Here is a 26,975-nt window from a genome sequence, read left to right as displayed (position 1 = left end):
CCACCAGTCTCTGGGCATTGCCATCTCTGCTATTCATCTTCTATTCCATGGTCCAGACCTGTCATCCTATGCTTTAGCAAGTCTGACAAAGGATGCAGAGCCCAAGTTCCCTTCACAATCAAACTTTTCAAGGTAGCTGCCCCACACAGATGCAGTTCCTGATTATCTCCATATCTACACCTCTACAGCCCACCAGAGCTGTTTTTCCTTAGTGTTAACCACAAAGAGGGACGCATCTTTTTAAACTATTTGGTACATTTGCTCTCTCTCCTTACTTCCTACATTTTTTCCTCCATCTATATTTTTTCCTCCATCTATATTTTTTTCCTCCATCTTTATTTTTTTCTCCATCTTTATTAAATTGGATATTTCTTATTTACATTTTTATATTTCAATTGTTATTACCTTTCCCCGTTTCAGGCAAACACCCCTAGCCCCTCCCTCCCCTCCTATGTGGTGTTCCCCCCACCCTCCCCCATTACCACCCTCCCACAAAAATCACGTTCACTGGGGGTTCAGTCTTGCAGGACCAAGGCTATTCATTGTTACCTATGAGGTCAGAGTCCAGGGTCAGTCCATGTATAGTCTTTGGTTGGTGACTTAGTCCCTGGAAGCTCTGGTTGGTTGGCATTGTTGTTCATATGGGGTCTCAAGTCCCTTCAAGCTCTTTCAGTCCTTTCTCTGATTCCTTCAACGGGGGTCCCGTTGACAGTTCAGTGGTTTGCTGCTGGCATTCGCCTCTGTATTTGACATATTCTGGCTGTGTCTCTCAGGAGAGATCTATATCCGGTTCCTGTCAGCCTGCACTTCTTTGCTTCATCCATCTTATCTAGTTTGGTGACTATATATGTATGGGCCACATGTGGGGCAGGCTCTGAATGGGCGTTTCTTCAGCCTCTGTTCTAAACTTTGCCTCCCTATTCCCTCCCAAGGGTATTCTTGTTCCCCTTTTAAACAAGGAGTGAAGCATTTGCATCTTGGTCATCCTTCTTGAGTTTCATGTGTTCTGTGCAACTAGGGTAATTCAAGCATCTGGGCTAATATCCACTTATCAATGAGTGCATACCATGTGTGTTTTTCTGTGTTTGGGTTACCTCACTCAGGATGATATTTTCCAGTTCCAACCATTTGCCTATGAATTTCATAAAGGCATTGTTTTTGATAGCTGAGTAATATTCCATTGTGTAGATGTACCACATTTTCTGTATCCATTCCTCTGTTGAAGGCCATCTGGGTTCTTTCCAGCTTCTGGCTATTATAAATAAGGCTGCTGTGAACACAGTGGAGCATATGTCTTTGTTGTATGTTGGGGCATCTTTTGGGTCAAGAGAGGTATAGCTGGGTCCTCAGGTGGTGCAGTGTCCAATTTTCTGAGGAACCTCCAGACTGATTTCCAGAATGGTTGTACCAGTCTGCAACCCCACCAACAATGGAGGAGTGTTCCTCTTTCTCTACATCCTTGCCAGCATCTGCTGTCACCGGAGTTTTTGATATTAGCCATTCTGACTGGTGTGAGGTGAAATCTCTACTTCCTACATTTTTGACCTTTTACTCACTCCTCCCTCTTGTTGACTGGCTTGTTCTCCTACACAAATGAATAAGTGTTGCACTTCCCATGATCCAAAGCCTAATTCTCACATTTTTTAGAAAGTCTTACCCAAGTCAATTTATGTCTTTCCATTAAATCATCTGAACTCTATTACTTGCTCCTGAATTTGTAACTACAATTAACATCTCTGAATACAGAAGGTGACACTTAGAAGCACAGAGCACCTCAAATATAAGAGGATCACTTATAGAAGTCTTCCCAAGTTAACTAAAAACCACTTCTCACCCAGTATCCTCTACCTCAGTAAAGAATAGCACCAAACCACAGGGCTCAAGCTCTGATCCATGTTGCTCCCCTTGATATGCCTCCTTGTTCATGACTAGTGGTTGGACTCTCACACCGTCTCAACATCCAGAATGGGTCTGAATCCATCTACTGCCAAAACATGACCTAACAGTAAGTCACTGTTAGGTCTTCTCTGGATTCCACATCTCCTTTTTAGAATTTCAGTTTTCCATATACTTTCCCATCCTAAAACTCTCATTCTGCTGATTTTTCAATGAGGTATGATTTATTGGCTCCATCTCCAAAGCCCTGAGTGATGGGTCCATGCCCGGTCTTTCACCCTTGTCTTGGGCCCACTCTGCTCTTGTCCTGCTGCTGTATGTCAGCTCTCTGAACACACATTTTCTTTATGCCCAAATGTCTTTACATGTCATCTTTTTCCTGTTTCTCATGTGCATTATGACTAATTTTTCAGGTTTTTGCTCAAACATCAGCTCCTTAGAGAAGGCGTTTCATCCACCAACTCATGAGCACAGTCTCCTCTCCTCAGTTATGTTTCTATCCCTGCATTCATTAAAACTTGTAGTTCTATTATGGTCAGTTTGTTACTTACCTTTCTTTTCCCTTAGACTGAGCTCTAAGAGGTAGTGCCTAGCCCTGTTCTAGGCAGTGATTCATATCTGGTGCAAAGAAAAATGCTGGGCCCTTTCACATCCCTGTGCCAGGCCTGTGTCACACCATAACGGTTCATGACACTCCCAGCCTCTGTTGTTCTGTCCCTCTATTCATAGAAATATGAATACTGAACAAGCAAATGACTATGTGGATGCTCACATTAAAAAAAAAAACAATTTCACGATGTTCACTACTTCTGTGCTTGCTGGTGTTTTCTCATTAAACTTAGTTCATCTTCATCATCGGAGATAGAGTAAGAAAGATGTCGAAGTCCACTGGGCTTGACTTTGACAGTGTGCTCTTTTCCTTTTAACTGCTCTTGTCTGTCTGGCATGGGATTCATTTCTTGAATTTTCACTTCTATTCCAAGGGTGTGCTCTGTGGCTGATGCCGCTGTGGCAGAGGTGGCCACAGTGGTGGAGGTAGCTGTGGCTGCTGCCTTTATTTCTGTTGCTGCTTCTGTCTCTTCTAGCGTGCTGTCTTACCACAGGCATATGCCTCAACCACACTGAATTTTTCTTCATTTTCTGCAGCCACTGGTGTACTTTCACAGTTTTTACCCAGTGCTATCAGCAAGTAGCATTTACAGATATTTGTATGCGATGGCTGCTAAGGAGCAAGTGCTAGAGTGGCAGAGGGTTGCCAGCCTCGGAACCTTCATGCTAAGTAGGGAAGCCTTTGACACCAGTGATGCCATCAATGGAAGCCAAAGTTTGCCTGAGTCCTTCAGAGTTCTTAGTATGAAAAAAGTCATATAGAGAACAAGCCTTTCTCCCTCTATGAGGCAGCCTGTTAGCTGAGTACCAAAGCTTCTTATGTTCCATTTATACTATCTATAATATTTTGGGGCTTTTCAAATTAGTTTTCATGACCTTAAGAAATGGATGTTGGGGCTGGAGAGATGCATCAACAATTAAGAGCATTGACTGATCTTCCAAAGGTCCTGAGTTCAATTCCCAGCAACCACATGGTGACTCACAACCATCTATAATGTGATCTGATGCCCTCTTCTGGTGTGTCTGAGAACAGTGACAGTGTACTCACATACAAAATAAATAAATATTTAAAAAAGAAGCGTGTCAAAGCCCAAAATGATATAATATTTTAATTATTTTTGTCTTCAAGTATTGTTGCATATGAAAAAATAAGATCTACATATTGCATTTATCTTCTTGTATGTATCATCTTTGGACCAATACTACACTATCATTTCAGCAAGAATAAACACTTCCAACTTATCAACACAGACACGGTGACACTAGGAAATAGTACGTAATTTTGAAAGGGCAGGGTAAATATTGGATCTTCCACAGACAAGTGAAGCAAGCACGCCCTAGAGCAATTTGTGAGGAACTCAGACAACGGTAAGAATGTGCTTTCTTGTTGCAGATGATAGAAGAAAGAGCAAAGTCGGAGAAGGACAAAGGAAAAGGAAGTCTCCCCAAGGAGAAGAAGCCAGCCACTGTTAAGCCTGGGAAGGGAAAAGCAAGAGACCAGCCCGGGCCACCCCCGTAACAGTGAAGAAGACCATGTTAAAGCGGAGGGGAGAAGATGACTTACACCTGAAGCCTACATTGGTCAGTGTGTCAGCCGTCATAAAGCATTCTTCCACCTCTTGCTTTTAGAGACTAGAACAGGGCTTGAAAAGTCACCTCTATAACTAAACCTCTCTCCTTGCTTTTTATTATGAACCCACAAATAACTTATGCTCTGTCACATCTCTGAAAGAGAGAAGGAGATAAGTTAGTGGAATAAAAGTTGATTCATGTGAGAAATCAAATCTAATTATTTGAGAGGTATATGCAGAGCAGTTTCTTTTTTTTAATCTATCCAGCATATTTATTCATTTATTTATTTACATTCCCAATGTAGTTCCCCTTTCCCTGTTCCTCCTCAAAAAGTTCCCCCATCCCCTCCCCTTCTTTGAGACAGTAGGGCCTCCCCTGGGTATCCCCCCATCCTGGCACATCGGGTCTCTACAGGGTTAGGCACATCCTTTCCCACTGCAGTCGGACAAGGCAGCCCTATGTACTGGGACGGGGTGGGAGGAGGGCCTTGGTCCAGCCCATGTAAGAACACAGCTCCTTGACTCAAACTTTCCCACAGTCACTCTGTCTTAAACAGATCAAATAGAACTTCCTCTGTCTTAAATGGCTGATACAAAAATAAGTCATCTTCGGGAGTTACTAGTGATGCACTGCTGGTTATCTCTGAGTCCAGACAAAGCTACCTGTTACTATCTTTGTTTTATTTGTTTATTATTTGTAATCAATAGACTTGATTCTTGATTTATTTTAGCACTTTTGATCTTTACTTTGTTTAAATTAAGTAAGAGAGGTTGGTGCCCTTTTTTTTTTTTTTTTTTGCATCTTTTATCAATTGGTCCATCTCATATAGTTCTACTCTAAAGATGATATACCCAGAAACAATGATTCTGTGCTCTCCATAAACAATACCAAAGCTGGTCATTTTCCTGATTGGGGAGAAATAATTACATGAAATTAAAATGTGGGCATCTACTGTATGCCATGTACATTGACCTTAGAAGCTGCACTGTAACAGTGTTAAGGCTCTTACGTATCATGCATGATCAGCACTACAGCAGGATTATCATAGTCTAAGAGAGCCTCACGTTTTAACATTCTTAAGGAGCATTACCAGGAAAAAAGGGGGAGAGAACGACTTTTTAAAGTAGTATATATGTCTTAAAATGGAATACAGTACAACTGCCTCACCACTGATTCACAGCGTTCTCACCACCCTGACAGGAATTCATTCAGTGTTGTGCTACAGAGTACCTCCACAGTATTTCCTTATCCTGTAAACACCTCTACTTATAAAGTACCAGAAAGCTGCAGCTGCTTGTAACTCAGGAGTCAAGCCAGATGCTGCTCAAAGGAGATTAGAATCAAAGGAAACTGGTTGCAGGTTAAACTCTGACAAAAGCCCAGGCACCATTTTCCATGGCCACAGACCTCATATGTGTTGGCCCTCCTAGTATATCAATGTCTCATTTGCAAACGTGATTTAATATTTTGTAAAGTGGCCACAGTCTCTTTACTGGGAGAGCGAATAATGAAAAACAGTCAACAGTCCTGTGTTCCAGCCAACTGGCTGGGTCTTGGCAAGCCAGGGAGATTACAAAGGCATGCATAATTGAGTATCACCATTGATTTGCCTGGGGACAACCTGTTCTACCTAACAATGATAGCTGACCTTCTTTATGATATTTTCAACAGACGATGAGCCGGACGATGGTGCCCAACATTACGTTATTGTTGTGGGCTTCAACCATCCTCAGCTATTGGCCATTATGACTGAACTTGGCATTCCTATTACCAGTGTGATTAAAATATCTTCAGAGAATTATGAACCTCTGACGACATACATGGAAGCAGTCATGCAGCAGCAGGAAGCTCTCCTTCAGCCGGAAGGTATGCACTTGGCCATAGAGCTCACAGGGTCCATCAATATTGCCCCGCCCCACAAGTACAAATGCAATCTGCTGTCCGAAACATGGTTATAAAACATGCACATTATTAAATCCTTTCAAGACTGATTTGCTATTTATTCTGCGTATATCAGCCAAGAGCCATAAATCTGGCAAATTAAAATCATACTCTGCGCGTGTATCCCTGTGTAGTCACAGAAAACATAGACTACAGGTCAGAAGACTTGGTTACTCAACTATTACTCTCAACTACTACTTCTCAGCCTTTTAGCTGAGAGCAAGTGTGCTTACACAACTATATTTTTCAGGAACTTTTGACCTGCAATGTTTAGCCAAAGCCTGGGTTAGATGAATATTTGTTAAGACTCTTTTCTTTCAAATGATATAGTCACCTAACAGCCCAGACAAGACCACATAGTTGGATACGTGTGTGTGTGTGTGTGTGTGTGTGTGTGTGTGTGTGTGTGTGTGTGTGTGTGTGTGTTCATGGGGAACAGAAGATGGTGTTGAATCATTTGGAACTTGAGTTACAAGTGGCTGTACATCACCTGACATGGCTGCCAGAAACCACACAGGTCTTCTTGAAGAATGGCAAATGCTCTCAACTGCCGAGCTACCTGTCTAGTTGGGATGTACATGTTAGTAATTCTACATATATTACTAACTCATTTTGATAAAAGTCAGAGAAAACATTGTATCTTCCAGGCTGCGAAGTTAATGAGATGAAGCCCCAGCCATATTACTGTCCAGTCATCTTGAGTATTGGGGCCTTTATCTCAAGGAACTGTGCTAATTTACTTCTCTGGGAAAGAAACAGAAAGTTACTGTGCCCTTAGCACTGAGAATCAATGCCAATTTGTGATTCCAGGAACCAAGTTATTTTTAATATATGTGTTACTTTTGATATTATCATCAACAGTTACACTATGTCTTTTAACTTACACAGTCAAATATCAATTTCCTTCTATTTTTCCCCAAAATTAGAAATCACTAACTCTGATAATAATATTAATAATTACCATTTATTGGGTGCATAATCTAGGGTCTAAGCTCAATGCTAAGAGTTCTAAATAATATTGATTTATATAGTTTTCACAACACTCCAAGGAAGTATATATTTTATGTTGAGAAAATATTTTCATAGTATATATTTTGTGGTTTTCCCCTCCCTTAATTCTTTAATGATTCTCCCTACCTCCCCATCTACCCAACTTATTGTTCTTTTGCTCTATTAAAAGGAATACAAAAAACCCACAAAATACACATGCAGAAACTCCACAAAAACAGAAATCAAAATCTTGCTTGTATAGTAAGAGACTAATTAAGACAAAAACTGCTCTCCCTCCCATTGCTGTAAAATTATAGAAAAATGCTGTCTTTTATCCCCCCACAAGGTCTGGCACCGCAGTGCCCCAAGACATCTGGTAGGCATCTTCCTCTCAGTCAGCAAAGCCTCTCACCTGCTTTGCTCTATCCCATATCACACTGTACCCATCTAGTTCCCGAGTCAGGCTTCACCATGCCAGAAACACACATCCCAATTTCATGGCGGCCCAGTGTCTCTAGCCACCAAACACTCTCTTAAACTAAAATTGCTACATGAAAGAACACACAACGCAATAACCTCTGATCCAATTGATAAGATATAATTTCCCAGCTAAACATACAAAGCCCTGTACACACCCATCCCTTAAGAATATTCATAGCAACCTGTAAATACACAGACTGGAATCTTAACATCAGCCTCCATGTTCTCTCTGTGGCTTCTTCCCTTCATTCAGGTCTCCAGCTAAAGCTTCTAAAAGCAGCTGAAAGCTCACAACTGACACCCTTTGCACAGACACTTCAAACGTTTGGTCCTTACCCTCACCTGGGAGAGCACCTCCATAGTAATCCTATCCCATCCGATTGACTGTGGATGTGCTGTGTACATGTTTCTTTTGCCATCACAGCCAGGCTGCTGATCTCCAAATCTGCATCTTAAAGTGTTGCACCATAGTGTCTACTACATCCCTGTTGACTCTACGAGGCCGTTTTTCTGGTTTAATATCCACATCATAGTGATACACATCTTTTATGAATATTCTTAAGGGATGGATGTGTACAGGGCTTTGTATGTTTAGCTGGGAAATTATATCTTATCAATTGGATCAGAGGTTATTGCGTTGTGTGTTCTTTTGTGTAGCAATTTTAGTTTAAGAGAGTGTTTGACCGCTAGAGACACTGGGCTGCCACGAAATTGGGATGTGTGTTTCTGGCATGGTGAAGCCTGACTCGGGAACTAGATGGGTAGAGGTTTTTTAATTCTTTATGTATTTTGGATACTAACCCTCTATCAAATGTGTAATTAGTAAAGATCTACTTTCATTTTGTAGGTTGTCATTCTTCTGAATGATGGTACCCTTTCCATACAGAAGTTTTCCAGTTTCAGGAAGCCATGTATTAACTGTTGTTAGTGATGTACTACTGTTATCTTTTGCATAAAGGCCTTTCCTGTGCTAGTGAGTTCAAGACTATCCCTACTTCCTTGAGATTTGGTATGTCTGCCCTTGTGTCCTTGATCTATTTGGAGCTGAGGTTTTGTTTTCTGTTTCTGTTTTGGTTTTGTAGTGTTATAAGTATAGATCAATTTGCATTCTTCTACATATAGCCATTGAGTTTGATTGGCATCACTTGTTGAAAATGCTGTCTCTTTCTCCACTGTGTATTTCTGGCTTCTTTGTCAAAAATCAGATTTTCATAGGTATGTGAACATATGTCTATATCTTTGATTAGATTCCATTAATCAGCATGTCTATTTTTATGACAAACTATGTTTTACAGTTATTGTAACTCTGTAATACAACTAAAAATCTGAATAGTGATGCTTCTGGCACTGTTGTTGTTGTTCTTGTTGTTGTTATGTTGTTATTCAGGATAATTTTAGCTACCCTGGAATTTTCTGTGTTTCCATATGAAGTTGAGAAATGCTTTTTCAATTTCTGTAAAGCATTGTGCTAGAATTTTGATGGGGAGTGAGTTGAATCTGAAGATTGTTTTGATAAGGTGGCCATTTTAGGTATGTTAATCCTACTAATCCTTGAACATATGAGATCTCTTTAATCATCTGATATTCTCCTCAATTTCTTTCTTCTTAAAGTTTTTATTATACAAGTCTTTCACTGGCCTGGCTAGAGTTATCCAAAGATGATATTTAAGCTATTATAAAAGTTATTGTTTGCTGATTTCTTTTTCAGACCATTTGCTATTTGAACATAGGAAGGCCACTGATTTTTGTGAATTAATTTTGTATTTTGATACTCTGCTGAAGGTTTTGATCAGATTTAGAAGTTCCCTGAATGAATTTATAGGGTTGCTTATGTATAAAACTATGTCATCTGCAAAGAAAGATACTTCAACTTCTTTCTTTCCTGTTTTTATACCTTCAATTGTCGTATTGGCTATCCATCCAGTACTTCAAGTACTGTATAGGATAGGTGTATTATTATTCCTGATTTCAGTGAAAATGTTTTGAGTTTCTCTCCACTTACATTGATAATGACTATGAGCTTGCCGTACATTGCTTTTATTATGTTGAGATATGTCCTTTGTATCTCCCTAGGATGTTTATCATGAAGTGTTGTGTTTTGTCAAAGGTTTTTTTTCTGTATTTAATTAGATGATCATGTGGATGTTTTTCTTTCTGTCTATGTAGTGGATTACATTTATAAATTCATGCATGTTGAACCATAAATAAATCTCTAGGATGAAGTCAACTTGATCATGGTTAATAATCATCTTAAAGTATTTGTTCTTAGGTTCATTTTAGAAATACTAAGAATTTTTGCACCTATGTTAATAAAGGATATTGGCCTATAACTTTCTCTTTTTTGATGAGTATTCATGTAGTTTTGGTATCAGGAAAATAGTGGCCTTATTTTTTTTTAATGGGAAATGTCCATTGTAGTTCTATAATTTGAAATGTATTGGCATTAACTCTTTGAAGATATGGTAGAATTCTGTGATGAATCTATATGCTCTGAGATTTTTTTTGTTAGATGACAATAAGTTACTGTTTCTATTTCACTGGGGGAGTTTATGGGTCTATTTAAATTTATTTGTTTATTATTTATTTTTGGTAGGTTGTACATATTAAGAAATTCACTCATTTCTTTTAGTATTTCCAGTGTGGTAAAGTGCATATTTTTAAAGCCAATATAAAGTCTTTATTAACTGACCAATGACTATACTGAGTTTTTTGGGTCCCAGTGCAGCCCAAGCCTTTCTCAGGGGAAGTTTTAAGAACAAAAATATATTCTGGGATGACATATTTCAGTTAACAAGAACAGTTAACCAAAATAGAACTATAGAAGCAAGAAAAGAAGATTAGTTAACTTAGATATCTTCTAAGAACTATGGACTTTAATGCATTAAGTCTTTAGTTTTGACAGGTAGTGCTGTCTAGTTTTATGGCCTGAATGGTATTTCCATAAGAGAATCAGTTGTATAAAAAAATTTACCCATTCTTTTACTCTTTTTTATTAATTATTTTATTTGTTTACATTTCTTTTTTTCTTCCATTTTTATTAAATTGGGTATTCCTTATTTACATTTCAAATGTTATTCCCTTTTCAGGTTTCCAGGCCATTATCCCCCTAATCCTTCCCCCTTCCCCTTGGGTGGTCCCAGTCTCAGTTTAGTGGTTTGCTGCTGGCATTCTCCTCTGTATTTGACATATTCTGGCTATGCCTCTCAGGAGAGATCTATATCCGGTTCCTGTCAGCCTGCACTTCTTAGCTTCATCCATCTCATCTAATTAGGTGGCTGTATAAGTATGGGCCACATGTGGGGCAGGCTCTGAATGGGTGTTCCTTCTGCCTCTGTTTTAAATTTTGCCTCCCTATTCCCTGCCAAGGGTATTCATGTTCCCCTTTTAAAGAAGGAATGAAGCATTCGAATTTTGGTCATCCCTCTTGAGTTTCATGTGTTCTGTGCATCTAGGGCAATTCAAGCATTTGGGCTAACATCCACTTATCAATGAGTGCATACCATGTGTGTTTTTCTGTGATTGGGTTACCTCACTCAGGATGATATTTTCCAGTTCCATCCATTTGCCTATGAATTTCATAGAGTCATTGTTTTTGATAGCTGAGTAATATTCCATTGTATAGATGTACCACATTTTCTGTATCCATTCCTCTGTTGAAGGGCATCTGGGTTCTTTCCAGCTTCTGGTTATTATAAATAAGGCTGCTATGAACATAGTGGAGCATGTGTCTTTGTTATATGTTCAGGCATCTTTTTGGGTATATGCTTTCTCTCAGAGGGGTCCCAGCTGGGTTCCTCAGGTTTCAATGTCCAATTTTTCTGCCTGGACTGATTTCCTAAAATGGTTGTACTGGTCTGTAATCCCACCAACAATGGAGGTTCTTCCTCTTTCTCCACATCTTGCCATCTATTTGCTGTCACCTGAGTTTTGATCTTGTGGGAAGACTGGCTCTGAGGGTGAAATTCCTTCTGGGTTGTTTTATTTTGCCTTTCCTTTATTCCCTGCCAAAGTTTTCATATTCCCTTTTTAAAGAAGGAATAAACATTCATTTTGGTCATCCCTCTTGAGTTTCATGTGTTCTGTGCATCTAAGTTAATTCAAACATTTGGGCTAATAGCCACTTATCAATGAGTGCATACCATGTGTGTTTTTCTGTGATTGGGTTATCTCACTCAGGATGATATTTTCTACTTCCATCCATTTGCTTATGAATTTCATGAAGTCATTGTTTTTGTTAGATGAATAGTAGTCCATTGTGTAGATGTACCACAGTTTCTGTATCCATTCCTCTGTTGAAGGGCATCTGGGTTCTTTCCAGCTTCTGGCTATTATAAATAAGGCTGCTATAAACATAGTGGAGCATGTGTCTTTGTTGTATGTTGGAGCATCTTTTGGGTATATGCTGAAGAGAGGTATAGCTGGGTCCTCAGGTAGTGACTGTGGGAGAAGCAATATGTAATTTTAGTTCTTTTATGAACTTGGATGCCCTTGTGTTTGGTGCATTAATGTCTAGAATTGTAGTATCCTCTTGGTATATTTTTACTTTTATGAGTCTGTAGTTTCTTTACCTCTTGCGATTAGTTGTGGTTTGATGTATATTTTGTCAAATATTAAAATGGCAATACCTCCTTGCTTCATGAGTCTATTTGTTTAGACTACATTTTCCCATCCTTTCACCCCAAGGTGATATCTATCCTTGCTGGCAAAGTATGTTTCTTGAATGCAGCAGAAGAATAGATTCCATTTTACAACTTAATCTGTTAGGCTGTGTTCTTCTTATTGGGAAATTAAGACCATTGATGATGAGAGTTACCAATAAGCAACATTATCATTTTGTTATTATTGTGCTTCCTCCTCTTTCATTTATTGTTGTTAAAGTGTTCCTTGTGCCTTCTTATGTGTGGTTCAGACTGAAGTGGTTTTCTAGTGCCTTCTATAGTACTGAGCTGGTAGACAGAAGTAGCTTAAATTTGGTTTCATTATAAAATTTGATAGCTTTGTTGGGTATAAAAATCTGGGTCTACCAGAGTTGTTCAAATGCCATTCCAGGCCCTTCTGAATTTCAGAGTCTCTACTGAGAAATCATGTGTTAGTCTAATGGATCTACACTTACATGTTACCTGGCATTTTCCCTTGTGGCTTTCTTTGATCTACATAGTTCCTGTTTTGATTAGTATGGGTCATGGGGAATTTCTTTTCTGGTTCTGTCTTTTGGTGTCCCCTATGTTTCTTATACTTTGATAACCAACTTCATCTTTAGGCTGAGGAAGTTTTCTTTTATAATTATGTTAAAAAAACATTTTCTGTACCTTTTAACTAGGTTTTTAGCCTTCTATCCCTATTATTCATAGATTTGTTCTTTCCATAGTATCCCAGGTTTCCTTTGGTTGCTTTAGATCTAACATTTTCTTTGACTGAGGTGTCCATTTCTTCTACCTTTTCATCTGAGATTCCCTTTCCCATGTCTTGTATTCTGCTAGTGAGGCTTACTTCTGTGATTTTTGTGCAATATCCTGCAATTTTGCTGCATTTCTTAGTACCTCCTGAAATAGGGTTGCTGGATTCTGGTGGAAATATGTTGTCTTGGTTGTTCATGTTTGTGTTTCTGCACTGAGGTCAGTATTTGGAATTATTATATTTTTTTTTCTTTTCTTTTTTTCGGAGCTGGGGACCGAACCCAGGGCCTTGCACTTGCTAGGCAAGTGCTCTACTACTGAGCTAAATCCCCAACCCCTATGATATTCTTGATATTAATATCTCATCTTTGTTGGTTGGGTACTCTATTCATTGGTTGCTCTTATCCATTATGGATCCTAGACAAGTGTGGTAGCTATGGGGGTCCACAGTAGATGGTACTTCTCCAGCCCATGAGTAGCAAAAATAAATGGAAATTCCCTAAATGCAGGCCTGAGAGGAAATACAAAAAAATCTGGGAACCTGCGTTTGCACCAAGAGACAGAATCCTCATAAAAAGAAAATGGGCTAGGAGGAGAGGCTCCTACAAACATGATACATTAGGACGAAGAACGGGCCTGGAGAGAGAGAAAATGGTAGGAGAACCCTGGGTCTATACCAAGAGGTGGCATCCCTAGGAAATGGAGGACAGACTGCTGAAAACAGGCTGTTAGAGTATTGAGAATGAGTCTGAAGGGATCCTAATGGAGGAAAGGAAGGAGAATAAATATCGCCTAATAAGTCCTAGCCCTATGTGGCTACTCAGGAAGTATGTCTTATTCTTTTTATTTTACAAAAAAAAAAACCAAAAACAAACAAAAAAAGAAAAATTTTGGGGCTAGAGGCAACTATTAAGTCAGAAATTTGAGATTCAAACCCAGACCAGTGGCTATTTCAAAAGATATACATTAAATAATAAATAATGCATTACTGAAACTGGTGAGAAAGTGCTACATAAGTACTAGATATAGTCTTTATATAAGACAGTTTATATACTAATAAATCAATATACAAGTATGCTGTATGAGACAGACATACTGCCTCATATGTCTAATCCCAGAACTTGAGAGGTTGAGGCAGGAGGATTGCCCATTAGTTTGAGATCATTTTTCCCAGGCCAGCCTAGGTTACAGTGAAACTCTGTAAATATATATATATATATATATATATATATATATATATATATATATATTGCAATAGAATGATATGTCATAATATTAGACCCAGATATTTAAATATAGATATAAAAACCTAAATGTTTTAGGTAAGTTTTCAAGTCTAACTTTATGAAACTCCACTATTTGTTGACAGTCAGTATCCAGAAATATCCAGAAAAATGTACCTACGGTAACATGACCAAAAGCTAACTAGACATAAATTACTCTTAACCACTGTGACTGTAGGCCTGTGAGAAGTAGATCTACTTCAGTTTTTTAAATGTTTATGCAGTAAGAACAAACATAGTGAGAAGTCTGGTTCTATGCAATATTAGGGCAATGGTACCTTGAGCATCCTCGGCTCCCAAAACATGTGACCTTATCACAATCTCTCTGGGCCTCTACTGTGAGGAGACTTTGATGAGCTGATATAGCAACCCATTTTGATTTTATAGTTGTGTCTTCCCACTTCAAAAAGTCCTCAAAGTTTTGTTTCTGCATTTGCACTTTGCTAATACTTTACAGACATCTATCTCATCATGTATGTGACTCACTACATCAAGACAAAGTAGGGAGAAATTCAATACCTTGATTTTATAGTAAAACATTTTGCTGTTATTAGATATAGCAGCTGAAAATTTGAAGAGAGAAAATGACATTAAGGAACTTGAGGTCTTCTGGAAGTACTTGGAACCAATCCTGAATATTGAGAAGCCTGAAACAAATCTCTTGGATGTTGCTCGACTCCAGTACATGGTCAAGACAAAATATTTTCCTTCTGACTGGTCAGACTATGAGCAGATGGTGAGTGGTCAGCATGAGTGAATGGTCCATTTACCCATCCCACAGTTCTTCAGTAGGCATTGGTAACAATGTCATTTGTTGGGCTTTCTTATCTTTGGAACAATGATGGTGACAAGAACCACTGTTGTATCATAGTCTGATTCTGAATCTTTTAGTCTGTGAACTAATGATAATAAGATGTAGCAGATGCTGATTCTTTTATTAAATGACACTTGGCTCTAGGTCATGCTTCAGCGATGATCTAAGAAAATAATTAAAATGTGAGTATGTATCACTATGATGGTAGCAATTTTTATGTTGTATTGTATTACATGTTAATCCCTTGTATGGAATACATTTTAGCATCAAGAGAGCTGAACTGACAACCTGTCGGGAGCTGAACCTGAGTCTGTGGGGAGACTCCAGCCTCTAGGGGTTCTTCCGAAAGGATCTGGACAAAGCAGAATGGAGAGGAGGGTACACTTGTAAAGAAATGACTTACAGCTAAAGGGAGGAGAGTAAGAGAGGGAAAGGGAGGGGAGAGGAGAGAACAACCAAGGGGGAAAAAGAAAAGAAAAATGAATGGAGAAAGAAAAGGGGTGAGAAAGGAATAAAGAAAATAGAAAGGAAAGGAAAGGAAAGGAAAGGAAAGGAAAGGAAAGGAAAAAGGAAAGGAAAGGAAAGGAAAAAGGAAAGGACAGGAAAAAGGAAAGGAAAGGAAAGGAAAGGGAAAGGGAAAGGGAAAGGAAAGGAAAGGGAAAGGAAAGGCCAGGAGCAAGGGGAAAGGGAAAAGGGGGAAAATGGAGAAAAAGGGAGCAAAGGAAAAAGGGGGGACAAGGGGAAAGGGGAAAAATGAAAAGGAAAGGGGACAAAGAAAAAGCTGACTAAGAGGACAAAAGGTGCTGATTCTGAGCCAAAGGGCAATTGTGCAGTGAAGCCCCCATCATATTGCCTTGAGATAGATGGTACTCAGTAAAAGAAGTGAAAGCACTAAGAGGAGACTGAGATCACACAGAAAACCACAACCAAAATGCAGAGTTGTTGAACGCAGTCACAATGGATACATGTACAAAGCACTTTTACACCTGAGGATCAATGGACATCATGGAAGAGGAGGAGAAAAGATTGTAGGAGCTAAAGGACCAGGGTGTTTACTGAGAAATCAAGTCTCTTAGTAATATCAGAAACTGTGCCTGTGAAGTCTCCCCAACATGATTACCCAACTGTGAGCTGAACAATGACAACAGCAGTGAACCTACCGAACCAGACAAGGAAGAGCCAACAAGCCATCAACCCTACGTAACAAGCAAGAGACAACCAAAGAATGCTAGAATTGAGTCAAGTGGTCTTACTCCAGGAAAAGCACAATGGTTGTCTAATGCCGAATGATCAGCCCTGAAAACATACATAGAAGTAATGTTACAACGACCAAGCAGGTTTTATCATATATGTGTGTATAGATGTAAGTATATTAGAATATATGTTTATATGTATATATAAGTACATACATGCTTACAATTAAACATTGATGAGAAAAGAGCCCATGAATTTGAAGAATGGAGAAGGATATATGAAAGTTGTTCAGAGGAAGGAAAGGAAAGGAAAAATATTATAATTAATTATAATCTCAAAGAAAAAAGAGAAGAGACTACAGTTGAACCATTAAGGATAGCAAGGATTTGAATAAATGGCATAAGGTAGCTCCACTGGAAGGAAGGAAGGAAAAGAAAGAAAGAGAGAGAGAGAGAGAGAGAGAGAGAGAGAGAGAGAGAGAGAGAAAGAGAAAAGCTTTTAGCATGAGGCATTGCACACTGAGTCACTTACCAATGGCAAGAAGAAACATTAACCTCGTGCTGTTCATGGCAATGAAGCTGGTTCCAGAGTGGCTGCAACTTCCTGGGAATTTTGCTTGGAATCTTATGATGGGATTCCCTAAGCCATCCTTAATAAAATTACAAGTTTCTCCCTCTCTCTCTCTCTCTCTCTCTCTCTCTCTCTCTTCTGTGTGTGCACACATACAAACACACACACACACACACACACACACACATTCATGAGCATGTGGAGAGGCCACAGAATGACATTGGGTGCCAAGTGCTTTTCAGCTTGTTCTTTTGAGATGAGGTCTCTCACTGGAGCTCATTAATTTACTTGTCTGGCTGCCCAGTCAACTTTAGGGTTCCGTCTACCACCGACCCTCTGGTGCCAGGGTTACAGGTGTGTGCTGACCTGTTTTTATGTTGGTGCTAGGGATTCAAACTTGGGTCCTCATGCTTGTGCAAGAAGGACTTTAGAGACTGAGAAATCTCACCAGACCCCAATTCTTGGACGGATATGCAGCCATATCTTGATTCAAATGATAGGTAAAAATGTTCCTCCAAGCTATAAATGTGTAGATATGTGCACAAGGAGGAAAAGGCCACCTACCAAAATACAGTAGAAAGTTGGCTTTATGGGGGGATTTAGGATTCCAAGGAAAAATATTTCCCACAAATATCACCTTGACAAAATAAGACTGAACAATCCTAGTCCTCCAGTTTGGATAGCATGGTGCCTCTGGAAAACGGGACTGTGCTGATTCAATTTAAGAGGCCTTTTATCCCTTCACAAATGCTCTCCCATGGGTCTTCTTTAACCTCCAGGACCATGCTTGTTGATGAGCACTCCTACACCCCAAATAGAGGACATGCCATTGCTTCGTCAGGCTGTAAAGGTGAGCACCATGCTGTGACCACAGCTTCAGGAAACTCAGCCTCCTGGGTGGAGCATCCTGCTTCCTCCACCTGTGTCCACAGCTCTCTATTCATTAGAAAACCCAGATCATTCCATCTTACTTATTTATTTTGTTAATGAAATGTAGTGGGGATTATACGGTGATTTTTCTGTTTGCTAAGAGTTTGGGAGAGTTTTGGGTAACTTGTTTTAGCAAAGTTGCCGAATTGAGATCCTTGCTTGGGTCTAAGGACTCACCATGTCAAAGACAGAAGTGTGCTGACCTGGTTACTATGAGTGTGGGCAGCAGAGGACCGGAAGGGGTTTGTAGAGATGCCTTTAAGCCAGGATCAACTTGGGATGAAGGCCTGCATGGCTTCTGGGTGGCCCAGGGTGAGAGCACAGCTGGGCTTTTCTTTTTCCCACTCTCTCCAACATGGCTGCTGAGGAGTGGCTCTGGCACACAGGTGCTCTTCAGGAGTCCTGCACGCTGCGTGAGAGGATCTTTGCACCACTTCCAGTCATAGTACGGAACCATGCTAGTTTGATGCCAAGTTCATTCACTTTAACGAAAGAGGCAGGAGCCATATTTAATATTTTAGCAAATATAGAGTAGAAGCTTTACATGGTAATTAACTTCAGGAAAACTATTTTACATGGAAAAAGATTGCTTGAAATGCGAGTTACCGTAGAACACTCCTAAATTCAGAAGTAGATTGATGTTCAGTGTGTCTAACTGGGCCTTGAAAACATTCAGCTCTTCCAGAGGCGGTGTTGCCCCGCTGGTCCCTTTAATTTTCTATCAATCTGTTTGTCGGTAGTTGCATCTGGTTCATGCCAGGGCTTTGGTTTGTACCCAACTGCAGGAAGCACAGCCTAGACCTGTCTCTTAGCAATAAAATCCATTTCCAGAAGAAAGGACCATTTAGGTTTAATATTGAAAGTCTACGTCTATTTGAAACTCAGGATTGCTTATTGAGCCTAAACCTAATAAGGCTGCTTCATATAGAAGCAGGCCACGCCCATGGTGGTGCATTCTTACCTATGAGTTGTTAGTGCAATCATATCTGCTTTAAGGGCCACGGTATGTGAGTCTTTCTTCCTCCGTGCATAGAGGAAACCATTTGCACCCCCTGGCTCAAACAAGTAACCTGTATGTCTGCTGAACTAAGGTAATGAAAGCTTTACATCAAGTAACCACCAATCAAGATGAGCTAAGAGCTCACGTAAGACATCTGAAACACCTCAAGATAAACTCTGGCTGCTGAAATAACTTGCCAGCCTTTGGCATATCATTTGCTGATGAATTTTTAAAATGAATTGCATAGGTTGTGCTAATGGATCATTGGGCAGAAACTTTACTATATTTCCTTTAGGAATAAAAATGGAAACTGCCTTTCCATGCCAACATATGGATAGGCACAGGATACCTGGTTGAAGTTTAACTGAAAACTCCCCAGTCCTGATGAGAGCATGTGAAGCCAACAGTCAGATGTGCTATGATGGACAGAGCCAAGCTTTTCTCTGGATGTCTGCCAGCCTATGAGTCACTGGCCCCACAGAAGTTCTCCATTCTGCCTTACCTCCTCAACTCAGATGTAGAATGGGCCTACTTAGTGCTTCTCTGTTACAGATAGGCGCAGCCATCCCAGAATTTTCCAGGAAATGAAAGCTTAAGTAATAACCATAGCAGACCTGTAACTGGTTTGCCAGCTCATAGAAACGGCAAATTCAGTAGAAGCAGTAACTTGGATTTCTTCAAGCTTTCCTGCTAACAGTACCACAGGTGAAAACCAGCTCAGTAAAAGGAAAGAAGGGAGGAAAAAAAGAAAACTTGATCACAGATATACTCCTTCGTACTCAGATGTTACACAAAGCCAAGCAAGGTAATCCAGTGCGTTCATCTCAGCTCTTGAAGGAATCATCAACTGCTCGCCTGCTTGTCTTCAGCCAACGGTATCAAAATGATCTAACAGGTTTTAGGATTTCAAACACTGAGCACACGAAGCATACTGTAGATGCTAATGCACTAAAGCATTAAACATTAAGGTACTGGACAGCATCAGAATCTCTGTGGCGAACATGAAGGGCTTGAAGAATTTGTGTAGAAAAACTCCCTCACCAACACTAGATTTTGGTGCTTTGAGATCTGGGGATTTGATTTCCTATAAAAGAAGTAGAAGCTTTTAGGGAAAGTTTTGCATGTTCTATCTATCTAATAGCATGACAGCCATGGGGAATTAATTCACACTGGTTCCTTCACTTGCAGCTTGAGCTAGGCACGGAGATCTTTGAAAATGTCGCCTGTTTGATGTACGACAGCCTGGACTGGAAGAGGCAGCATCATCACTATCTGGAAAGCATGCAGCTCATCAATGTCCCACAAGTGGTTAGCGATAAGACCATGTTGGAAGCGATCCCGATTCCAGAGGTTAGTAGGCAAGGGCTCTGTGTAGCTATAGTAATCCTGGGGATGGGGTGGGTGACTTGCTTTTCATATTTATAAAGCTTATGAAGAAAAGGCTATGGTAAGGACCTGTGGTCGTGTGCCGTGCCTGTTGGGTTGAGGTGTAAGGGTAGGAGCAAGGAAGTAACTAAAAGTTAGCCAGAGCAGTAAGAGCCATGTGTTGGGGCTCTTTATTCTGGATGGTTTTGTGTCAACTTAATTAGTGATTGATGAAGGAGGGTGTGTGGTGCCATCCCTGGGCTGGTGGTCCTGGGTTCTATAAGAAAACAGACCGAGCAAATCATAATGAGTCAGCTAGTAAACAACAGTCCTCCATGGCCTCTGCATCAGCTCCTGCCTCCAGGTTCCTTCCCTGTTTGAGTTCCTGTCCTGACTTTCTTCAGTGATGACTTAAAACATGGAAGCATGAGCCGAATACACCCTTTCCTCCACAACCTATTGGTCCTGGTGTTTCGTCACAGCAATAGGAACCCTGACGGAGACAGTACAAAAAGAGCCACCTTCAGCTCAGACTGCAGTGGCCAGCATGTAAGACAAGGGGCATATTGACAAAATAATCCTAGCGTTTGCAGTGTTAGAGCTCAGCAAGATGCTGGCCACGTAACAGGGTATGTCTCCTGCCCCATTTCCTGAGTGGAGTGTAATGTCAGTGGTTTCAATATGGTGTAAGAGGAATGAGAGCAGTGGATAGAATCAAAATGGTGCTCACCCTAGTTAGGGTTTCTGTTGCTGTTACAAAACATTGTGGCCAAAAGCAGCAGTGGAAAAAGGGTTAATTTCATCTTAGAACTCTCGGGTCACGTGCTATCACTGGGGAAGGGCAAGACAGATATTCAAGGGAGGAACTGAAGCAAAAAGTCATGGAGGAGCACTGCTCATTGATTTGGAGCCCAGGGCGTCAGGAGTGACTGCAGACATCAGGCATTGACCTTCTGGCATTGATAGGATCTGGTTTGGCATTGACTCAGTTGTGACCATGCCTTGGTTACCTTTGAGGACAAGAGAGTATTTAACTGGTTATTGATTTTACAGAAACCTACAGCGAAGAGACACTGGGTTTCTGAAGAGACAAAACTTTCAAGTTCTTGAAATTTTTGAAGATTATGGAACTTTTAAAAGTTTGACTGTTTAGAGTTGTGATATCGATGCTACTGTGAGATCTTGGAGTAAACAGAAAGGGAAGGTTATTTCATAGTGTTGTATTTATGTGTCAATCTTAATAAAATAATGGGAGGTCAAATATCCTAGTTAGATTTTTTTTTCTTTTGGCCAATCTGGCATTGGCTATGACCATCTCAGAAGGGAAAATTCAATTGAGAAAATGCCTCTTTTAAACTGGCCTGTAGGCACGTCTGCATGGCATTTTCTTGATTAGTGATATTTGCTGAAGGACCCATCCCACTTTGGGCAATGCCTTTCCTGGGAAGGTTGTCCTGAGGTATATAGAAAATCAAGCTGGGCAAGCCAGTAAGCAGCGTTCCTCCATTGCTTCTGCCTGACTTCTCTCATTGATGGAGTGTAAGAAGAAATTAACCCTTCCTCTCCAAGATGCTTTTGAACATGGTACTTTATCACAGCCACAGAGACCATGAATGACTAAGACAGCACCTGAGTAGAGAACAGAAAGACTGAGAGCGGGGGTCAGAAGCATGAATTGCCTAGTAGAAAACCTGTTGGGATAGGAGTGCATAATAATATTCTGAAGAAGAGAAGACAAGATAGCCAAGATGTGGATGCTGTCATGGCTCAAACCAAACCAGGGGCATGCTCTGGGTGCCGTTTGCCGTTTTCACACCCTCACTTATTAAGATCCTGCTGGTGGATCTGGGACATTTGATAAAAGCACTTCTTTTTAATTATTTTTCTTTCAGCCTCCACCATCAACTGCTCCAGCCCCTGGAAAGAAGAAAGCACAGTATGAGGAATCACACGCTCCACCATCAGGCACGTGTGAAATCAGCTGCTGTGATATTACCCCCTTATGGCTTAAGTACTGTCCTCCTTCCCTTCCGTACTCTGGTCAGTGGCCCCTCCCCCTACACTGTCTACAGTGACCTGTGCCTCCCAGTTCTAACTTACGGACATAATTTCAGGATGAAATAGAGAATGCATCTTAACCAAGCAATGTTACTTTCTGCATTTGACAGTGGCTTTTATCATCACAACTGAAGTAGACATGCGGTATTACAATGACCTGCTGAATCCAATTCCAGAGGAATTAATTTCAGTGCCCCTGATACTGCACTGTATGCTGGAACAGGTGGGTAGATGTTGAGGCTTCTCCCCTGGCAGCAATCTTGACTATTTTCTGTCTCTTCACTTCCAAACTTTAGGATGATTTTATAATTATACTCGGAATACCTGGGATGCAGCCTATAAAGTCAGAATAGTTCAGATAGAAGTAAGATTTGCTTTAATCACCAACTTCTGTTCTCTCTCTCTCTCTCTCTCTTCTCTCTCTCTCTCTCTCTCTAGAATCATTCATTTAACATTCCCCAAATCTTGGGTAGAATATACACTTAAAACTGTCCTTATGTGAAAGTTCTGATTAATTTTTGTCAGCTTGGCACTAACTAGAGTCACCTGGGAAGAAAGATCCTGAGTTAAGAAGTTGCCTCCGTCAAATTGGTCATGGGCATGTATGTAGAGCATTTTCTTGTTTAATGATTGATGTGGGAGGGCCAAGCCCACTATGGGAAGTGCCATTCTGAGTTGAAGAAGAAAGCAAGCTAAGTGACCCATGAGGCCAGTAAGCTTCAGGAATCCCCTCCAGGTTCCTGCCTCCAAGTTCCTGCCTTGGCTTCCCTCCATGATGGACCATAACCTGAAAGCCAGAGGAACCCTGCCACTCTCCAAGTAGCAGTGTTTTATTACAGTGACAGAAAGAAAACCAAGACAGTAGGGTTATTTTAATGAAAGAAGAAAAGCTCTTGGACAGAGGATCAGCTTATGAACGGCCTTTAATCTTTAAAGATTTGTTTGTAAACGTACGTTTGTGTGAATGGCTTCATGCATGGATGTTTATCATTTATGTGAAGGGACCAGTGGAGGCCAGAAGAGGCAATTTTATCCCTTGGAAGTGAAGTCACAGGTTCTTGAGAGCTGCCTGATGTGGGAGCTGGGAGTGTCTGTTTGTCTGTTTTAGATTTTGTTTTGGTATTTTTTGTGTGTACAGACAGCCTTGGTTTTCTAGACAGTTACACTAATGGCTTCCTTTACCTCCAGAAGGTTTTAGTGATACCAGTGGTTCCATGTCCATGAATTCATAAAAGCTCAAGTCTCTAAAGCCTCTGAGTCTTGTAGTCTCCTGACTTTATTTACTATAGACTCCCCTGTTTCATTCAAATCAACTCAAAAGCAGTGACTATTCCATGATCACCTAAGTTCCAGTTAACTGGAAGGATGATGGATGAGCCCCACCTTACCCCTCATCTGACAGACTCCCTGGAGATATCTAGAGATGAATAAAGACCTGAGAGTTTCGGGGTAAGGAAACCCAAGTATTGAAGTAATGGGATGCCGCTTGCAGGGCTAGAAGTTAGAGCTCTGGTTTTCAGAGATGGAGCAGTTTTAACTTTAGGATGCCAATGAATCCATGAAATAATTGAGAAGTATGAAGTGGCAACAGTAGTGAGTGTTTCAAAGACTGAGTGTCTCCAATGGTAAAGAAAACAGGACTCTTTCCTCCCAGAACAGTGATTCTCAACAGGGAGTTAGCATGCTTCCCTGTGGGCACTTTGCAGTGAGTGGAGGAAATTGGTTCAGACAATGGGAAGGAGGCCACTTGCATCACACAGAGGCTGAGGATGCCACTCGATACTCCAGTGTGTAGGTTAGCAACCCCTGAAAATTCTAAATACTCAGTCCAAATTGTCACTACTGCAAAAGGTGATCAACCTTGTAGAAAAGTACAAAATTACAACAACAGTGCAAATATTTGAAGGCAAAGGGTCCTATGGGGCAGGTGCCACCAGACAGAAGAACTTGTCAGGTTAAAGCAGGTTCAACACCCGAGGAAATCTCATAATTAAGAACGTGATAGAATCAGCTCCTGGCCAGACTCTACCTGTCCTGGAGCATGTGACCAGGATACCCCACTAAGAGACCATGACAACCAGTCACATAGCATAGAACCTAGAGTTCTCCATGCTAATGAGGTATCTAGATAGGTCCTGAGTGTTTAGCCAATGAGCTTCCCTTGCGAGGCATCCCTTCCTATAAAAGATATTTAATTCCTGGTTCACCCTGACTAAGACGTGTGCATTCACATCCACCGTGAATAAAACAGTTTAGACAAACAAGGTTCATCTTCTTTATCAAGGATTACCTTGGGAGTGTGGTGGGTGGAGGGAAGGCCTGCATCATAACAAGCTGCACCTAGACCTCCTATGCAAGATCTCTTTTCCAGCCCCTCCATTCTTCTGGCAGTTACTCAGAGCCAAGCCAGATACTGCCCTGTCCCAACTCCTCACCGATCCCAGCAGCATCTTGGTACACAGGAGGTTGAGATCCACAGCAGCATTCCCAGATCTCACTGTTTCTTTCCTGGAAGAACACAAACTGTGTTCTGCCCCTGATCGACATTCCTGTGGTGCTCCAGTTCTGAGCAATGAGGCAGAAACACAGACTGTCAGAAGAGTGTTTATTGGATGTTCGTGTTAGGTCTTTAGTTATATTCCAGCTTTACTTGCCCCCCAAGAAAACTTGAACAAGGCATTTAATCTTTCCAGACCTCGATTTGCCCTCGTTAAGGTAACGATCATCTAACACTGAGCTCACCATTGACATTTTTCTATATTTGAAAAGAGAAATGAGGGTTTGGCCTGAAGTCTCCAACTAACTTTAGTTAGTTCAAACGGTGTGGAGTGGGATCGACCATGTAAATCACTCATCTATGTTTTATCTTCTCCCAAGCAGAAAATACTATATGTGCCAGGTAATGGCTGTGAGGCTCAGGGGAGTGAATGTGTGTACAGATACCCCACAATACCTGGAAGGTAGCAACCATGATGCTTAAATTATGAGGTCTAATGAGAAAGAATGAATAAAAAAAAATCAGTATTGTAACTTTTACTATTATTCCCGGCTTTATGTCATCTATTTTAAGGTAGTTGCTAAAATTACATCTAATGCGTGGATCACAAACATTTTCTCCTTTAGTTTGGGAATCAGTGACATTTTGCTGCCATTAGCACCAATGTTTCCATGGGCCTGCCCCCTCTTCACTAAGAGCAATGGGAATGCATGCGCATCAGCAAAAAGCTGAGTACTAAGCCACGTCCTCCCCATGGCCTTTCTCAATAGGTTATAGCAACGGAAGAGGATCTCATCCCGCCGAGTTTGGTGGAGCCAGCCCCCAGAGCAGATGGGTTAGACTACAGAATCGCAGCTCACATTGTGTCCATCCTGCCTTCCCTCTGCCTCACCGAGAAAGAAAAGAAGGTCCGGACATGAGGGAGCCAAAGAGCCTTTGTACTTTGCAACAAAGTATGCGTTATCCAATTCAATTGATGTTGCTTTAATTTAAACAGAATCTCCACGAGATATTCTTAGCTGAAGGAGAGAGCGAAAGCAAAACCCCACCCAAAGGCCCTCTCCTGCTGAACTACCACGACACCTATGCCCACAAGAAGTACGCGCTGAAGGTAATAACCAGACCGCCTCCCTCCCGCAGCTGACGTAAGGAGGTGTGTTTGTGATTCATTAGTTGGGGAGATCTCATTGGATGATATACCAACCAATGCTAATGAAATTAGTGTATAGGATAAATACCTGCTGACGGTGTGGGCTCAGAAACAGGAGTGGACAGGAGCAATGTATGTCAGCAAAAAGCATTTGGCCTAATCACCGGGGTCCAGTTAGCTACGGATTTGATCGTCACCACCATTACATGCGCATTAAAGCTTTGTGGTCAGGTACTGAAAAATTAACTGAACGGTTAAGAGCACTTGCGGCTGGTCCAGAGGACCCAAGGTAAATCTATTAAACCCATGTCAGGCAGCTCAGAACTGGGTGTAAGTCCAGCTCCCGGGAGTCTCTTTAGACCTCCAAGGGCATCCACACACAGACATACACATATACACATAAATATAAATGAATCTTGAAAAAATATGGGCATTTCCCTTAAATATCTGCTGCTGTGAAATACTAGTGGAGGCCAACAAAGGATCTCAGCGAAGACAGATAAATCCACTTCAAACACAGGCAGCTTGTCACCAGGAATGGAGGCTCCCTTGTGCCTGTGCTGCAGGAACTTCTGGAAAAACGAGAACTATCTTCTTTGACCTTATTACAAATGTGAATTTGCCGCCCTCAATTACTCCTGATTTCCCGTTTCCAGATGAGAGTGAAGGTAGCACGTTTGGCCTTCTCCATATGCAAAAGGCATGTGACAGCTCTTGTTAGTGTCTTCTGTCATGCTGCTTTCTCTCTCTTCTTTTTTCTTTCTTTTCTTTCTTTTTTTTTTCTTTTCTTTTGTAAGGACCAAAAGAATTTTGACCCGGTTCAAATTGAGCAGGAGATGCAATCCAAGCTGCCTCTGTGGGAATTCCTTCAGTTCCCTCTGCCCCCTCCGTGGAACAGCACTAAACGGCTTGCCACCATTCATGAGCTGATGCATTTCTGTACCAACGGTGAGTACTGTGCTTTAGCTTATACCCAATTCAATTAATAGCCCTTAAGGTGCACCCTTATTCCCAAAAAGCATTTTGATCCCCGAAAGGCCTTCCAGAGGCCTCGGCCTCTAGCCATGATATATCAACCAATGCCATGTGGAAGCTCACGAATGTAACATTGTGCACTTTGATCAAAGTGGTGGATTTTCTTTCCACTGTGTTTTTGTAAACCCTTGAACCACACAGCCCCCCTCCCCCAACCACCGGTGTCATTAGAGATGACGCAATCCGTCCTACTTA

At 40.9% G+C, this 26,975-nt stretch overlaps 1 protein-coding gene across 1 annotated transcript in view; it reads left to right on the top strand.

The window, feature by feature from the left end:
* Spag17 (sperm associated antigen 17) overlaps positions 1-26,975 on the top strand; it is a 221,594-nt gene that overhangs the window by 73,009 nt on the left and 121,610 nt on the right. Inside the window, 10 exon segments of the mRNA XM_032896680.1 lie at positions 3,899-4,007; positions 4,010-4,090; positions 5,749-5,943; positions 14,722-14,903; positions 19,864-20,025; positions 21,933-22,005; positions 22,209-22,321; positions 25,366-25,503; positions 25,593-25,706; positions 26,543-26,693. Of these exon segments, the coding sequence (XP_032752571.1) occupies positions 3,899-4,007; positions 4,010-4,090; positions 5,749-5,943; positions 14,722-14,903; positions 19,864-20,025; positions 21,933-22,005; positions 22,209-22,321; positions 25,366-25,503; positions 25,593-25,706; positions 26,543-26,693 (1,318 nt within the window).

The sequence above is a fragment of the Rattus rattus genome, chromosome 3, assembly GCF_011064425.1.
Source record: "Rattus rattus isolate New Zealand chromosome 3, Rrattus_CSIRO_v1, whole genome shotgun sequence".
Lineage (NCBI taxonomy): Eukaryota > Metazoa > Chordata > Mammalia > Rodentia > Muridae > Rattus > Rattus rattus.
This window is presented reverse-complemented; position numbering and strand designations above follow the sequence as displayed.